The sequence below is a fragment of the Astatotilapia calliptera genome, chromosome 16 (genome assembly GCF_900246225.1).
Source record: "Astatotilapia calliptera chromosome 16, fAstCal1.2, whole genome shotgun sequence".
Classification (NCBI taxonomy): domain Eukaryota; kingdom Metazoa; phylum Chordata; class Actinopteri; order Cichliformes; family Cichlidae; genus Astatotilapia; species Astatotilapia calliptera.
Window position 1 is genome coordinate 24885446 of NC_039317.1, and position 18033 is coordinate 24903478.

The window sequence follows — 18033 nt, forward strand, 5'->3', positions numbered from 1 at the left end:
GGTTTTAATTGTAATAATACAGGCATTTATTTTTTTGGGGCCCTGAGTTGAATTCATGGGGATGTTGAGTCCTCTTTGTTTTATACCAGCTTGCTTGCCACAGATTTGTCTTCATAGCTGTCCTGTGCTTGCTGGCAAGTCCGTTTCTCAGCTGTCTGGTTATAATTCGCATTCTGACCTCCTGATGAAACATTAACTCGTTCTGACCACAGAAACTGGACCTTAAGTTTCTTCACACTAGTTTTGTGGCTTGATTGCTGTATGATGTGGACATGGGTGTGATCAGAGGCGTGAATGTCAAGAGTTTGTATAAGAGATTTTAAGGACTTTGCGTGTGTTTGGGGAATGTGTGAGAGTGACCTTTTCACCGGGTGTAGGGAGGTATATGGGAGAGGGTGGTGCGCTGTGGGTGTCTGATGTGGAAATGTTTGGAAATGTAGGAGTTGTTTGAGTCTGTTGAACAAAGACTCCCATCTGTAATGTGTGTGAAAAAACTTTTGGGTGTGTAGATTTCAGTCAAATTAGCTGCAGTGACCCACCATGACTGCCTTGAAGACAGACATTTGATAACAGTGTAGAATTAGGTAAGATAAGAGGTCTTTATGTTTACAAATAGTAGCAAAATTTCCACATTATAGCAACCAAAACAGTAAACACAACCAACAACAAAACAAAATTAGTGGAAGTGAAATTAATCATAATGAAAAAAGCTCAGTTGAATAGGATGAAATAAAATAACGTAAGATTACGAATATGTCTCTGAAGTAAAACCTCAAAAAATATGTAGACATGGATCATCTTGCAGTAAGGAGGAGCATCTGCTTTATTTACTTTTGTTTCTGTTTTAACTTTTTTTTTTTTAACCCAACACAGCCATTGCACATCAGATGTACTTGTATGTATCCCAAAAGTCTGTAATTTTATGTGCTACTGCAGTCAAAACATGAAAAACAACCAATCTGAAAAAGTATAGGTGTACAACTTTATGAAATGGCACTAAAGAACTCCTCACTTTGTTCTATTTCACTAAATTGAAATTACAATAATCCAATAAAGAACTTAATATTTCAAATTCCAACAAATAAATCCAGATATTATGATATGAGGGACTGAGTATTTACACAAACTAAATCAGAATGATATGCATACATGTATACCAGTATAATAAAAGCAAATGAAATGCATCATCCATATGCCCTCAAAACCACAAAACTAATCATGTAAACCACATTTGTCTGACCAGTATTTGCCAGACAAATGTTGATTTCTCTATACATAGTTTCACTGTTTCAGAGAGCAACAGTTTATGGCAGATGAAAAATTGAATATGTTGTCTAATAAGGCTGTTATAGGTGAACATGATCTTTTTCAGAGGGTTCAGAGTTTGTAACGGTTGTTTTACAACAGAGGTATCTGCTCCCCTCACACTGGAAATCCCACTCACTGTGTTCAAAAGGAAAGCCCAGGTCTTTCTGTCATTTTGTTTGTAATATACATAATGGTATATTCTGCGAGAGTCAACACTGTTTTATGCAGAGGACAAACTGCCTCAGTTATGTATCTTTTAAAATCTATTCAATAAGGAGAGACTTGTGGGGTGATGGATTTTTCTGAAATGTGCTTATACAGTGTTTGGCCTGCAAATATTTGAGAAAGAAAATGGTCTGGAAGTGGAGGACCTTTTATTTCTATGTATACCATCTCTGTTCCCATTTGGTAAGACAGTCTTTTTAATGCCAGAGTCCTTTGATAATAATCCTCAAAGTGCAATACATCACAAGGCCGCAAGGGGGCAACATATGTACACGAAATAACACTAAGTGCCCACCTGAAGTATTTTAAATACGTTCATTTCTGTGTAACCTAAAATAAAAGCTAAGCTGTTCTTTTGATTATGTTCTGTTAGTGCAGATTACATGGACCAAGTTGACTTTCATCTGAAGTTTCAGTGTTCAGTTTTATTTGTAGCATCAATTCGCAACAGCACACTGTGACCCTACAGAATTGGAGATACCCCCAGCAACAGTAGGGAGGAAGATCTTCCTTTTTACAGAAAGAAACCTCGAGCACAACCAGATTCATGGAGGAGCAGACTTCAGCTGTTCTGTGTGGGGTTGGCATGTTCTCCAAAGATATGAATGTTATAGATTATTTAGAGGATCTAAGTTACCCACAGGCACCACAACACATGTGAAAATTAATTTAAGTAATAAACTAAATGTTACCGTTAAGTTTGACCCCCTTGGATGAAAGTCTTTCTTACTGTGGAGACTACAGCAGCAGCAGCTGATACATTCCCTGTCCGTCAACCTTGTGCGTCTTGTCTAAATAATTTATCGTCTTATCTGTCCCTGAGCCATTTCTCCGTATTATAAGCTCTTTCTCATAATGGACACTGGCCCTCATGGGTGCCAATGAAATAATGCCTTAGTTTGGACGAGAGCGTGGCTAGGACCAGTAGTGCAAAGCAACTTAGTACATTTACATGGAGCACAGTTGTGATCATTTATAAGTATTTAAGTTATGCTCATTCCCTTTCTGCTCCACCATATTAAGTTTTGTAGTTTGCACTCCATATTGTTACAATCTTCAGTTACTTGTTATTTAGGAAGATTTTTTACAAACGTTATTTTGGTGTTTTAATTTTTGGTCCATGCAAAAAGTTGCATTGCTCCTAAAGGATAGAGCCTTTATTATTCTCTGGTGCAGAAAGCTGTTCTACTACTTTGAAGCCCACTGTTTGGGGCGCGTGCAATAGTAATGTGGAGGTCACAAATGACTGGCAGGTGTGCAGATGTCAGCATAGATCTTCGTGCTCACCATTTTGAGGAAAAATGTGCATTCACTGAGTGGTTGGCAAGCGGTTGCTTGTTGTTTTTAGGTTGGTCAGGTTGTGCCAAAACAAAAAATCTCCAAGCTGCTGCGATTGCCGGTCATTTGCAAGGAAGATTTCCTGCAAATGCTCGCCAAATACATGTACAACGTTTACCTTCATGTCAATGTTGAGCCTCACCACTGTAAGAATGTTTGAAGAGGCATTCAGGGAATTCAAATTCTTTTCCCTCTAGCGACGGGTAGATGCCAGGGGATTGCCAGCTAGTGTCTAGGCCTGTGAGTACAGATAAAGATATGGCCATCCAGCAATGATTTAAAATGATTAAATTCAATAATATATGATTATGGGGGGGAGCTGTTTTTCGGATATTCCCCCTTTGTGCTGCTGGACTATGATTTTATGCCGAAACCAGTCGGCAGAGCTGCAGGTGTGGGCGTTCCCTGCATATATTACGCAAACAGACTCAGCCTCCACCAATCGGAGGTCTGTCTCTTTCTGCGCGTGTGTGGATAAATCATCCAGCCTCGTCCTTAGCTGCAGATCTGTGTGTACGCGCGTCGCTGTGATGAACTGACCTTGGCTTACATCCGTACCGCTGCAGTCAGTGCGCGAGCTTTACCGGAGAGAGGACCAATACCAACAAAAGGAAAGGGGGAAAACACACAGGGAAAGAAGCGCGTGGATGTGCCACGCAGATCCTGTAAATCATGAACAGCATGAATGCTCCGTGCTACACCATGGCTATGGATCTAGGCGTGTGCCAGCTGAGGAATTTTTCCATATCGTTCCTGTCGTCGCTGTTGAGCGCGGAGAGCTCGCACGTCCAGCTCGATAATAGGTGAATGCTCCGTCAGCTGCTTCACCTGCAGCGCTGTGCCTTTTCCTCATGACTGTGTAGCATCCAGCTTAGATGACTGTAAATGCTCACTGTGAGGGGAAAAAAGAGCATAAAAAATTCCTGCTTTTATAGAAAATTCCTGATGTTTCTAGTAGCGACCTACATTTCTATAGAGGGAGCTCCTCAGGCTCTGCGGTTCGCTTTCCTCTATTCTCTGCATTTCTCTCCATCCATCTTATTTGCTGCTTTTCTCCCCCTCCCCTCCCCCCATTGCAGCACAGTTTGGCTTAAAATGGATTTATTTCTCTTTTCTCTTGCAGTTCATCCGGAGCCAGCGTTGTGGCCATAGACAACAAGATAGAGCAAGCGATGGTGAGTTTTTCCTTTAATTTGTTGTCTTCGAATTGCTATAAGATGTCTTAATAGGGTATTCCTTAAAAGTATTTTACTTTAAATCACCTATATCTGGAACTTCGTCATCCCAGTGTACTTAAGTGTTTATTTGAATTTCTGGCAAACAAAACGTTAACGAATTGTGAAATAAAACCGCTAATACGTGGAGAATAGTGCAATAGTGTGAGACTTCAGAACTGACGAGTGACCGGACGTAAAGGTGAAAGTAGTTTAGCTAACTCAAAACGAACCGCTGGTTCCAAGTTGAAAGAACATCCCGATTATTACAAATATAAAATAAATATAAAATTATAAGCACAACAGCCGATCAAAAAATAATCAAAGTTTTAAAAAGATCTAGCGCTTTATTTCCAGAAAAATCTAAAGTCTCTGTTGTCTCTGCTGTCAGCTCTTGTTGCTAGGCAAACTGGAAGGCTTGCAGCCTGGGTATAAATATCTCGGGCTCTGATTGGCTAGCACTTAAACGTGGGCCGGCTTGCTGACGTAGCACCTTGGGAATATTCCCTCTCACGCTTCTCCTTTCATCATCATCTATTATATTATCCCAGATTAGATTACATAGAGACTCGCTTCTAAAGATCTCTTTCCACTTACTCCTTCATGAACTGTTAGTTTAATGTTTTAGGTAACTATCATTTTGTTGTTGTTTTGTTGTTATAGTAGTTTATTTTTATTTCTCTCTCTCGAAACATTCGTTTTTTCATAAAATAGTTCAGTATAATGAAGGCTGGCAGTGCTTTTCCATGAAAAGATAACACACAGCTTCAATTTAGGGATACTTTCAGCTTGAATGAAAGTTCCTGACTTTTTCCAAATAAAATAGGTCAGCTTTAAATGTTTGTTTTCCCAGATCATTAAAACTATGATCAACAGTATTTTCAGTGTACAGTCCCATGATGCACAAATAGTCACACCTTAAGGCCATCAGCATCTGGTCCAGGTGAAGACATAAGACAGGTAGCTTTTTCTTTTGCTGGTGTTTGCAATTGAAAATTAGCTGGATCCTTAAAGACTAGTTAGATTTTAATAAATGTCCCTTAATGTTAAGAACAGTTGATTTATGGAAATCAGAAAGCAACTGAAGAGGATAATAAATTAAGTCTGATCCAGAATGTTACTTTCTAATTAGTCACAACAACATTGATAAAATTAAAAGGAAATTTTAAATAAATAATTCAACTCAAAAGTGTTAGTAGTTTTGTATAAGGCAATAGCTGTGTCACATTTCCTTCCGTAAATTCGTCTCCCTGAGGAGATCAAGCCTTAGGAGTAACCTCAAAGCGCTTTGTATTGTAAGGTAGAGACCTTCCAGTGATATAGAGAAAACATCAACAATCAGACGACCCCCACTCCCACCCCACCCCCGTGAGCAAGCACTTGCTGACAGTAGGAAGGAAAAATTCCATATTAATTAATTTAAAGTTAGCATAATGTGTCGTCAACAACTTGATTCAATGTCATTTCACTCCTGACTTCAATGTGTGCAAAGCAGCAAAAGAAGGTACTCAGTGTGTAACGGGACTGAATAACATTATCCTGTGAGTCTTGTCCAGTCTCTTCCTTACAGTGAGGATTACAGCTTATTTAGTAAACATTGGCATTGTAATAGCGCTGTGTTTCAAATTGGTGCATATCTATTAAATGTAAAAATGTGCAATTTCCATTTGGTTTAACAGATGCTACCTGTTATTTTATCCTTCTCCTTATCAACCTCATCCTTAAATTTAAATTCACATCAAACGGTTACAATTATGATTTTTGCCTAAAGGCACAACCTAATTTACCTGATGTTTGTGGATTCCTGTCGTAAACCTCTACCTCCTGTCTTTTTCAGGACCTGGTGAAGAGTCACCTCATGTACGCCGTGCGTGAGGAGGTGGAGGTGCTGAAGGAGCAGATCAAGGAGCTGATCGAGCGTAACTCCCAGCTAGAGCAGGAGAACACGCTGTTGAAGACGCTGGCGAGCCCCGAACAGATGGCCCAGTTCCAGGCCCAGGTTCAGACCGGCTCGCCACCTACCCCTCAAATGGCCGCCACGCCGGGACCCGCAAGCGCCACCACCCTCTCCCAGTCTGCAACACACAGCTCCGGCCCCTCGGCGTAGCCTGGCCCAGGTGGAGAACTTGACTTTTTTGTTTGTTTGTTTGTTTGTTTGTTTGTGTTGTTTGAGCTCTGGCACAGCCGCCGAGCCAAACTTTGCCTTCAACCGCAGGAGGCTACGCCGTTAAGATGAGAATTTGCACATTTTATCTCAGAAGGATGCAGACAGAGGGACGAGCGGGGGCTGCGCTCGGAGGCGCGGGGGGAGGGCGACAATCTTGAGATGCTGTACATGAAGTTGTTTTGAACATTTGCCAAAAAAGTCCCCCTCTTTTCATCAACTAGAATGTCTTACAGAGGAACAGCTCATCAGTGGAAACAATGCTTAGATTTAAATAGAAGAAAGAAAAAAAATCACTGTGCCTGAGTGATGTCGACTACACCAGTGGGTGGAGCAGCAGGATTGATAGTTTCCTGTTTTGCAGAATGATGTAAATAAAAAAAGTTTCCAGGTTGACGGACTCAAGAGGAAGACACCTTCTCCAAATGAAGAATGTGAGCAATCATCACAGACTCCCCCCATCTGGAATGGGGGAGTTTGGGGTGGGAGGGGAGGTTCTTTACAGCAGCATTGATGATGATGGTATGATCTTTTAGCTGTGGGTTGATGGGATGAACAAACCGTGGTTTCTTATGGAGATGATGATATTCTATTTTCAGTATTTCAACCTCCTCGTTTTTGCCCTCGAAGCTCCTCATTGCAGTTTTCTCAGCCCTGCAGTGGCATGTAATTTAAACCTTATCAGACAGGGTTGAGACTTCTTTTGGGCTAAGCTGCATTTTTTTCCCCTTTTTGTTTTCCTAAAAGATTCGAGAGGGCAGAGGATGATGTATATTTCTGTATAGTGTAAGTATCATGTAAAATAGAGAGGAGGTGGTGGTGAAGATAAACAACAGATGCTATCTAGGTCACACAGATTGATGCAGATGAGTCTTGCCCAGCCTGTGTCATCTATTTTTAATGCTGTATTTTCAGGACTGTGGATGGACGAGGAGTTTAGGATATTTAACTGACAACAAGCAGCCCGACTGTGTTGTCCATAACCCTTACTGCAACATTAACTCTTGACTGTAAAACCATTTCCACTTGGTTCTCTTTTTCTTTCTGGAGTATTGCACTCTTTATTTTATTTTATTTTTTTTGACAGTGAAATACTTTTGGATGAACAATATCTTAAAGTTCAATTTAAAAAAAAAAAAAAAAAAAATACAAACTCTAGAGATGTTCTTTTTCATTCTGTGTATCAGTTGTATGCTCATGTTCTGTGCATGTTTCCGCAATGACCGGATGAGATATTGTAACATACATACCACAATTGCACTTGACAGCTGCACTTCACAACTTTCAATAAACATGGTTAAGGAAGAAATGACTCCTTTTTTTCTCCTCCCCTCCCCAGTTTTCCTGTCCAATTACTGCGCTCATGAATGAAAAGAGTGACCACATTTGGACAAGAGTGGAGCATTAACTAAAATAAAACGCATGATTTTGTGAACTTGAAATAAACTAACTAGAGGAAATCGCTTTAATTTTGGGATTAATTTGGTAAAATGTTTCTGTGATGAGACTGAAAGACAAGAGGTTGACACTCTGGATGTCTACTTGGTTAACTTAAAACTTGCCTCTGACGTATCCCCTCCATATAGTAACCATGAAAAAGACAAAGCAACTGAAATTGCATTAAATTAAAAAGAAAAAGTCAAATGAAAGAGGTTAGGTTGGTATCCCTGTTTGCAGCTACAGCTGAAAAAACCTGGGAACTAGTCTAATGTTAAACTCTGACAACCACTGGACAATTAGTGCAACTCAACTCTTTGCAGTAAGGGAGTTGACTCAACTGGTTGGCAGCTGTGTGTGTGTGTATGTGTATATATATATATATTTTTTTTTCTTTTTAAAGAAGGTTGGAGCGTGACCACTGCATCAATATTAGTTTAACATCTGAAATTCTGACTGGACTCAAGGAGTTTATATAAATTTCTGTGTATGTATATGGAGACAGAAGTGATTTTCACTTCACATTTAATCACAGCTATTATCACAGATTGCTCATAACTGTCCACTTGTCCCTGTTCAATCGCAAGCTGATGGCAGACAGAGCCCATCTTTACACAACAAAGTCGTTTTGAAACAAGTAGTTGTACACCAGGTGCCCGTCTCCAACTGTTACAAAATGAATGAGACCGCTGCACATTGTGACTGTAGCATTAGTTAGAGAGGCCATTACAATCTCTAAGATCTCCAATATCCAGGTGGATGACTTATAAAATAAACTCACCTTCCTCAGTTGCTGTGGAGGGAAAACTATCCAAAGAGGCCAGACCTCCCATGGCTTGCTTTCTTTATATGAAACTGCCTCCTACGAGCAATTACATATAACCACAATGGGCTCTGCATGTATTTAAGAGTCAGGGAATTTTACAGACTCCATTAAAGTGACGCTAAAAAAAACCAAACCTAAACAAATGCATTTAAGCTCCAGAAAATAAAAACAAAAATAAATATATAATTTGGATAACTTGCAGATGTAATTAAATTCAGTGTTTACATATCAAATAATGTTATCTTAGCAGACAGTCATATTACAAACACAGTTTGTAATATGACTTTAAAAAGTCATATTACAAACTGTGTTACTGCTCTGTAACACGTAACAGTTAAACAAGGTGATATTCACACTGGTTTAATGCACTGGGATCTCATTTGTTCCCTTTAGGTGGCTGAACTGAACCTTAAATATAGAAAGCAGTGTTTTTGTTTGTCATTCTCAAACTTCTAAATCACCCCCTGATCCCTCTCATTACTGAAAATACCCACCATCTCTGTTTAGAGGGAAACCATATTTAAACTGGAAATGCAAGATTATGTACACAAAGTTCTGATAGCTACTTTACAAATGAGCTGTATGCGTACCCCGGGTGACATTTAAAGCATTTAGCTGCATCCTGCTGCCACCTACAACATGAAACCTCTGACGGGTGGAGTGAGTATCGTGCTCTGGTAAAACAGAGTCTACGACAGCAGAATTAAACGTGGACGTTTTCTAAATGCTCAACATTTATTTGAAAAAACATTCTTCATAGACTGACAGTGAATTATACAAGTATGGCACATTGTTAGCAGGAATCACTGGTCGCACAGTCACACACCACCTCTCTCTCTCTCTCTCTCACACACACACACACACACACACACACACACAAAATGAATCACGATCTCCAGCCGGTGTGGTCTCAGACTGTCCATAGAAAAGCTGTCAGTACCACAGACTGCAATACTGTAAACGCTGATCAGGGGCAGGGTGGTGTCTTTAGGGTCAGCTTCAGGGGGACGCTTCTCTCCCTCTCTCTCCAAGGAGTGGCATTCATCTCTGGACCTCTGGAGGGTGCACAGGTGAGGCGCTATGAGGGCATGAGGAGGGTTTGGGGGGTAGAGGGCAGGGGTCCAGAGTCTTCTCCTTCATCACATCCCCATACGGATGCTCTGGATGATCTGAAATATGGCTGAGAGCACACAGGGAGACACGACGTCAAAGCCTTGACAGGAAGGAAAACAGCGTGGTAAACAGCCATGACATCATTTCTCATCTGGATTCTCTATCCCGTTCCTGGGTCCAATTTCCCGCTCCAATCAGCAGCTTTTTTTTTTTTTTTTTTAAAAGTCCTGTCAACTCTGTGATACTTTTTAAAACTGCAGCAGATGTGTGTCCCTGTAATGTGGCGTCAGTTTGTGGGTCGCTCACTGAAACACACTGAAAATCTCATTGTCCATCCATCCATATTCATGGATGGCCAGCCACCCTTCGGAGGAAGCTCATTTCTGCCGCTTGTATCCGCAATCTCGTTCTTTCGGTCACTACCCACAGCTCGTGGCCATAGGTGAGGGTAGGGACGTAGATCGACCGGTAAATTGAGAGCTTCGCTTTTACACTCAGCTCCCTCTTCACCACGACGGACCAGTGCAGCGTCTGCATTACTGCAGCTGCAGCCCCAATCCGTCTGTCGATCTCCGGCTCCCTTCTCCCATCACTCGCGAACAAGACCCCGAGATACTTGAACTCCTCCACTTGGGGCAGGAACTCATACCCGACCCGGAGTGGGCACTCCACCCTTTTCCGGCTGAGAATCATGGCCTCAGATTTGGAGGTGCTGATCCTCATTCCCGCTGCTTCACACTCGGCTGCGAACCGTTCCAGTGCGACCTGGAGGCCCTCACCCGATGAAGCCAACAGAACCACATCATCCGCAAAAATCAGAGATGAGATTCTGAGGCCACCAAAGCGAAAGCCCTCCGCCACTTGGCTGCGCCTAGAAATCCTGTCCATAAAAATTATGAACAGAACCGGAGACAAAGGGCAGCCCTGGCGGAGCCCATCACCCACCGGGAACGAGTCCGACTTATTGCCGGCAATGCGAACCAAGCTCTTGCAACGGTTGTATAGGGATCGAATGGCCCATAGCAATGGGCCAGACACCCCATACTCCTGCAACACCTCCCACAGGACACCCCGAGGGACACGGTCGAATGCCTTCTCCAAGTCCACAAAACACATGTAGACTGGTTGGGCAAACTCCCATGCACCCTCAAGTATCCTGGAGAGGATAAAGAGCTGGTCCAGTGTTCCGCGACCAGGATGAAAACCGCATTGTTCCTCCTGTATCCGAGGTTTGACTAGCGGACGAACTCTCCTTTCCAGCACCCTGGCATAGACTTTCCCAGGGAGGCTGAGGAGTGTGATCCCCCTGTAGTTGGAACACACCCTCCGGTCCCCCTTCTTAAAGATGGGGACCACCACCCCGGTCTGCCAGTCCACAGGTACTGCCCCTGATCTCCACGCAACATTGCAGAGGCGTGTCAACCAGGACAGCCCTACAACGTCCAGAGACTTCAGGAACTCGGGGCGGACCTCATCAACACCAGGGGCTCTGCCACCAAGGAGTTGTTTAACTGCCTCAGTGACCTCGCCCCCGGAAATTGGCGGGTCATTCCCCTCATCCTCAGACTCTGCTTCCTCCTCGGAAGACGTGTCAGTGGGATTAAGGAGGTCATCGAAGTATTCCTTCTACCGCCTGACAATTTTCTCAGTCGACGTCAGCAGCGCTCCGCCAGCACTATAACACAGTGCAGGTAGAGCACCGCTTTCCCCTCCTGAGACGCCTGACGGTTTGCCAGAATCTCTTCGAGGCAGTCCGAAAGTCTTTTTCCATGGCCTCTCCGAACTCCTCCCACACCCGAGTTTTTGCTTCAGCCACTGCCCGAGCCGCATTCCGCTTGGCCTGTCGATACCTGTCGGCTGCCTCCGGAGTCCCACAGGCTAACCAAGCCCGATAGGACTCCTTCTTCAGCCTGGTGGCTCCCTTCACCTCTGGTGTCCACCATTTGGTTCGGGGATTACCACCACGGCAGGCACCAACCACCTTGCGGCCGCAGCTCAATGCAGCAGCTTCGGCAATGGAGACGCTGAACATGGTCCATTCGGACTCAATGTCCCCAGTCTCCCTCGGAATGCTGTTGAAGCTCTGCCGGAGGTGTGCGTTGAAGATCTCGCGGACTGGGGCCTCTGCTAGACGTTCCCAGCACACCCTCACTACGCGTTTAGGTGCACCAGGTCTGTCCAGCGTCCTCACCCGCCACCTGATCGAACTCACCACCAGGTGGTGATCAGTTGACAGCTCAGCTCCTCTCTTTACCCGAGTGTCCAGATCATATGGTCGCAGGTCTGGTGATACGATTACAAAATCGATCATCGACCTACGGCCTAGAGCGTCCTGGTGGAAAAAAAAAACATTCTTGGCAAAAGCGAAAAGCAAAAGCGAAAGAATTTGCCAAGAATGAAGAAATGTATTTCTATGATCTTACTCCACGGCCACGTTCATACATGTGAAAGTCTCCATCTCATCGTTTTGAATTGAATTCTAATGAGCATTTAAAAGACGTTTTTAAGTTCGTGACTTTTCCAAAATTTTTCATCGTTACTGTAACGACAGAAGTATTTAGGGCTTAATCATACTCAAGTGGTAGCACAAATGCTTTACCATCAAAATATACACAAAGTACTTAAAATACACAGTTATTAGATTTACATTTTAACCCCTGATCCCATCCATGCTGTCCTCTAAGCAATTTGTAAGACTTCTGGTCAAGCTGTCATGCGGCACAGCTACATGACGCAAGCTCCAATGACGTGACGTGAAGGTCATGCAAATCGATAGGCCGTTTCAGCTTTGGAGAAAAATTTACTACACCCTGGGTTTGAAAAAAATGTCTGGGATTCTCCCGTAGACCGAATTATCTTCTGATGCCACCGTCATCTGAAATGGAGGAGGAGCTTAATACGGGTCAACCTCTCTTTTACTAAAAACAGACAAGTAACACGATGTGAGACTTCACACTTCACAGCACTCTAGTCTTAAAGCATCAATAGACACGCTACACTCCCCTGTGAACACAGCCCTGCTCCAATGAGGCTGATTAAATGTGAGTGCTTAATAAATCTACTGGATTGGGGATGTGGAGCGACAGTGGTCAACTGCATAATTAATTAACATTTGATTTGAGTGAGCCTTTAAACATGAAATAAGCCTTATCTGTGTATATAAAACACTTAATTTAACACAGTTACTGAAGGTCCAGTCATCTGAGTGAGATAATCAAAGCATTAAAGAGCTGCTGGGTATTGAACACAGACTGATACATCACATCAGTCTGACTTTAGGTCCTAAAATCCAGCATCACTGACCAGTTGAAACCACTTTCTTCTGTAGATATTTAAAAAAAAAAAGAAAACGTCCGTACCTGATCCACACACAACAAACACAAAGAGGGCGAGCAGCCAGGGACCCACAGGATACTTCTCTTCTTGTGGCCGCTGTGGAGGAGAAACACACATCATGTACGTCAGCAAAAATGTGCTGCCGAGCAAACACAGAGGCTTCCCTGCTCCTTGTCCAACTTCAACAACTGTTTTTGCAGGGATAAACCTCAGAGTCTAATTATACACTGAAAGGTGCAGGGTCAGCACTTCTCTCTCCCTCTTTACACGGTGGCTCATCAGTCAAAGGTTTAGAGAGCAGCCGTGATGAGCTCAAATTCAAATTCAAATTTTATTTGTCACGTACACAGTCATACACAGTACGATATGTAGTGAAATGCTTGGACAACTACTCGTGACCTAAAGAAAACAAAAAAGGAAAAGGCTATGAATAAGATAGGAAATAAATATGCAAAATTAAAAAGGGTAAATTTAACTAGGAAGGAATAAAATATAAATTAAGGTTAAAAATGAAATAACTGTACAACACAAATTAGAATGAAGGGTAAATTTAACTGGGAAGAATAAGATAAAATATATAAATTAAAGTTGAAAATAAAATAACTGTACAACAAAATACACAATACACAATATAGAACTATATAAGAATGTATGAAGAAATCTAAATCTAAATAAATATATACACAATAACAGCAGCTGTACAAGTATTAACTGGAAATGAAGAATATAGCGACCAGTGTTGTGCAAAAACAATGTCCAGAAAGTCCAGTGTGTGTGTAAGAACCATATGTGTGGGTCAGTACTGTGTGGTGGTGTGATTGAGAGACCGTATCGCCTGCGGGAAGAAGCTCCTCCTCAGTCTCTCTGTGTTGGTCTTCAGGGAGCGGAATCGCTTTCCTGACCTCAACAGAGAGAACAGTCTGTTGTTGGGATGGCTGAGGTCCTTCACAATCTTCCTGGCCTTGGTCCAGCACCGCCTGCTGTAGATTGAGTGCAGGTCAGGGAGCTCGGAGCGGATGGTGCGCTCAGCTGACCGCACAACCCTCTGTAGAGCTCGTCTGTCCTGCATGGTGCTGTTCCCGAACCAGGTTAAGATGTTTCCCGCCAGGATGCTCTCTATGGTGCACGAGTAAAAGTTCCTGAGCACCTTGGAGGGCAGTTGGAAGTCTCTCAAGCGTCTGAGGTGGTAGAGACGCTGTCGGGCCTTTTTCACCACGGTGTTGATGTGACAGGACCATGACAGGTCCTGCGTGATGTGAACTCCGAGGTATTTGAAGCTGTCCACTCTCTCCACTGGGCACTCGTTGATGACGGGGGTCTGGTAGTTCCTCTCCTGCTTAGTGCTGAAGTCCACTATCAGCTCCTTTGTCTTACTGACGTTTAGAAGGAGGTTGTTCCTCTGGCACCAGTTCTCCAGATTCCTAATCTCCTTCAGGTAGGCCGTCTCGTTGTTATCAGAGATCAGGCCCACCACGACGGTGTCGTCAGCAAACTTGATGATGGTGGTGGAGCTGGTAGTGGCCACACAGTCATATGTGTACAAAGAGTACAGCAGGGGGCTCAGAACACACCCCTGGGGGGCTCCAGTGCTGAGAGTGGTGGAGGCTGAGACATGTCCACATCTGGTTGGATGTGTTAAACCTGGACCACATGCAGCTTGATTTGATCTCAAGTGGGCTCAACCTGAAAAAGTTTTGCCAGTAACTTAAAGAAGGGAGAGAATTTGTATGTTTACATCTAAAAATATTTCACTTTAACTTTAAAAAAAAAACAAAGAAAAATATTATTCCTTTCCAAATTATTCTCTTATTTAATGAGACATTCACTCTATTATTATTAATATAATAACATGTACATATCTTATCAGACACCAGCAACCAGCTCAAGGATTTAGCAGCAGAAACCCTGATAATCACAACCAAAGCATTCAGAGGAGCATCTATGAACCCATGACACATTGAGCCTTGAAGCAGATGGGCTACAGCAGCAGAAGACCACACTGGGTGAAACTCCTGTCAGCTAAGAACAAGAATCATTGGAAGATTAGAGAAACGTGGCCTGGTCTATGAAACTCAATTTCTGCTGCAATATATAGATGGTAGGATCCAAATTTGGTGTAAATAATATGGCAGTATGATTCCATCCTGACTTTCATCAACAGTTCTTGCAACACCTTCCTAATAAATTGGCCAGTGTGTCTGGCGTCACAGTGGGAAAAGACAAAACCTGCTCGTCTTTAGCTCATCTTGGTCTAGAAATGCTTCCACTCCCTGTGTAATACCATGGGGATCACCAGAGAAGGATTATCACAGAGCTTTATTGGAAAACTAGAGCAAATGAGCAAATTTGACATTCTGCATTACATGTCTGCTGTTGGGATGTCAAACGTGTGAGGAGGAGGAGGATATGTGAAGAAAACTAATGTTGACATCACTGAATAGAGTTACCGAGACTAACAGAAATGAAAAGAGAAAACTTGTGGAGAAGACAACCCTCCATGATCCCTTTACTGACCTTGAGAACAGATACTAAAGTTAATAAATGTTTAAATCCACAGTAGTGGAAAAGAGTGCAGATAAAAATGAAAATGTGAAGGACGTATTAAAGATATTTTAAAATGTTCCACAGTCATTAAAAGTAATTAATAGTAACTAATAAGACTCATAAGCGCCATCTAACATCTATTTTCACTTTTTTAATTCAGTGTTTTTTTTGGTTTTGCTTTGTGATATCAGCTTGCCATTCAACTGCACTGACCTCAGTGAAAGGTGGGAGCAGGTGAGACAAACATGTTGAGTAGCAGGGATGTCAAAAGGGCAAAGACTCCTGTTCAGCTCACCTATTTTGGCATTAACTGTATTTTCTTAGATTTTACAGCTTTTGCTACATTCATACTACACCACATTCATTGATTCAAAAACAATTAAATGAGAGAAAAGCTCCAGTTGGTTCTTTTTTGTCTTTTTTGGGGGGAACTTCACAAAAATCTTCTGGGCAACGAGCCACCACAAACTTTTCTGCAATTTTTTTTGCAAATGTCTTTCTTAAAATTTTAGCCCAAATGGTTGTGATGCTGTAGTAAGTGAAAGAAACCAATGTTTTCTAGCATGTAGAAATTGCACGGTTTTTTCAATTCAACTCAACTTTATTTACATAGCGCCAAATCACAAAAACAGTTGCCTCAAGGCACTTCATATTGTAAGATAACCATTCTACAATAGTGGACTTGGCGACAGTGGGGAGGAAAACCTCCCTTTTAACAGGAAGAACCCTCCAGCAGGATCAGGCTCAGTGAGGGGCTGGTTGGGGGTTAGGGGAGGCAGGAAAAATGTAGAGTGCTGTACAGTGGTCCTTCGTTTATCGCGGGAGTTACGTTATAACAAATAACCCGTGATAGGTGAAATTCATGAAGTAAGGAAAGTTTTAAAGTCTGTCTCCTGAATCCAAACTGGGAGCTGGTTACATAGGGGTGTCAACACAAGGCCCAGGAGCCAAAACTGGCCTGGCGAAGACGCCAAACAATGTGAAGGAGGTCCTAAATAAAGTTAAAAGTCCAAAATGTAAGTTTTACAAGTCTTATTTTTGTTTTTTTAAACAATTGGTCCACAGTAAAACAAACAACAACAAAAATTTCCAAAAAAATTACCAAATAAATCTGATAAATAAATCGTACGTTCTTTTATTTACCAAAAAGCCTTTTATCATTTGTTTTGTTTCATTAGGGGGTGGCTGTAGCTCAGGTGGCAGAGCAGGTCAGCCACTAATCAGAAGGTCGGTGGTTCGATCCCAGGCTGCCTCCTGGCTGCATGCCAAATATCCTTGGGCAAGATACTAACCCCATGTTTGCCTACTGGTGGTGGTCAGAGGGCCCGGTGGCGCCAGTGTCCGGCAGCCTCGCCTCTGTCAGTGCGCCCCAGGGCAGCTGTGGCTACAATGTAGCTTGCCATCGCCAGTGTGTGTGTGTGTGAATGGGTGAATGACTGAATGTAGTGTAAAGCGCTTTGGGGTCCTTAGGGACTAGAAAAGCGCTATACAAATGCAGGCCATTTACCATTACTTTTAATCATTTTTGTATTTTTAAAAAAAAATATTTATTTCTAACAAGTCTTTTCTGTTACTTTATGATAGCTCAGTAATTAATGTGTAGTTAAACTTCTTCACCATGACAGAAAGTTTCACCGGTCACTTAGGATCAAAGTGGACTGTATGTGGCCCACAATGTAGAGTAAAATAAAGTGATGGGTTTATTGGGGTTTATTTTCCTTTTCCTTGATGACAACCAATTATTTGTTTTTAAATCAATGCATTTCAGACGTGCTCTCACGTTTACCGCTGATTTTATGTCAGAATTAACGGGTTTCGGCAATTTTCCTGCCCTAACTGCAGCCTCTTCACCCGGACAGCAACATGCAGTGTGCGGCGGTCACGAGCGGAGTGAATCCAGTCTGAATAAATTACACCCCGATCCGCTCCGTGTGAAATAAAACACACCGCACATATCACGCTGAAGCTCCCAAGTCGCTCAGCACCCTGACACCTTTAACTGACAGCTGGCACCATCAGCACTACCATCACCGCTGCGCTCACGCCGGGCTGAACGTCACCTCTCTGGGCTAACGTGTCAGGTTGGCGTCGCTCTGCGTGTCCGTTAGCGGCTCACCAGCGTCTTGGCTACGTTTCCTCTTTGAGTGATGTTCTTGCTGTGCTTCTCGTTGGCCATGCGGATCCTCTGTTTGGCCACCATCTTCACCGGGATACGCCAGTCTGTTTTTAGCCTGTTGTTTTCTGATGCTGCAGGTTGACGACAGCAGCAGCAGCGGCGCCTGCGTCAAGTCACCAAAAGTCCGTGAAGAAGAAACCGGAACCGAAGTGTGATAGCGTTCAAAATACGAGCACGAAGCTATTATAACAAGTTTTTATGCTCTATTCTATGGTATTCGAAGTTCAGAAATCCAACACGTGACTATCTATATATGCTTACTGTACGTTTAAATCGTTGTAAGACTTAAGTTATAAGAAATTATACAAAATGTTTACCGAGACTCTTACTTTGAAGGGCCCCACAGGATGTT

The 18033-nt window shown here is 42.7% G+C and overlaps 2 protein-coding genes across 4 annotated transcripts in view; one reads left to right on the forward strand and one right to left on the reverse strand.

The window, feature by feature from the left end:
• Nucleotides 1–7554, forward strand: part of LOC113007558 (TSC22 domain family protein 1-like) — a 39854-nt gene extending 32300 nt beyond the window's left edge. For 2 of the 3 annotated variants that reach the window (XM_026144239.1, XM_026144241.1), the window contains exons 2-3: nt 3995–4046; nt 5923–7554. In XM_026144239.1, coding sequence (XP_026000024.1) covers nt 3995–4046; nt 5923–6192 — 322 coding nt within the window. In that variant the 3' untranslated portion in view covers nt 6193–7554. Of the gene's footprint in view, nt 1–2875; nt 3675–3994; nt 4047–5922 lie in introns of those variants that run through there. The other variant, XM_026144240.1, reaches the window with a different exon arrangement.
• Nucleotides 7555–8799: 1245 nt separating this feature from the next.
• Nucleotides 8800–17820, reverse strand: serp2 (stress-associated endoplasmic reticulum protein family member 2). Its single transcript, XM_026146003.1, has 3 exons — nt 17622–17820; nt 12985–13057; nt 8800–9692 (listed from the first exon to the last, which is right to left on the reverse strand). Exons 1-3 carry the CDS (start codon nt 17703–17705, stop codon nt 9652–9654), a joined length of 198 nt encoding a protein of 65 aa, XP_026001788.1. The 5' UTR covers nt 17706–17820; the 3' UTR covers nt 8800–9651.
• Between the last annotated feature and the right edge of the window lie 213 nt (nt 17821–18033).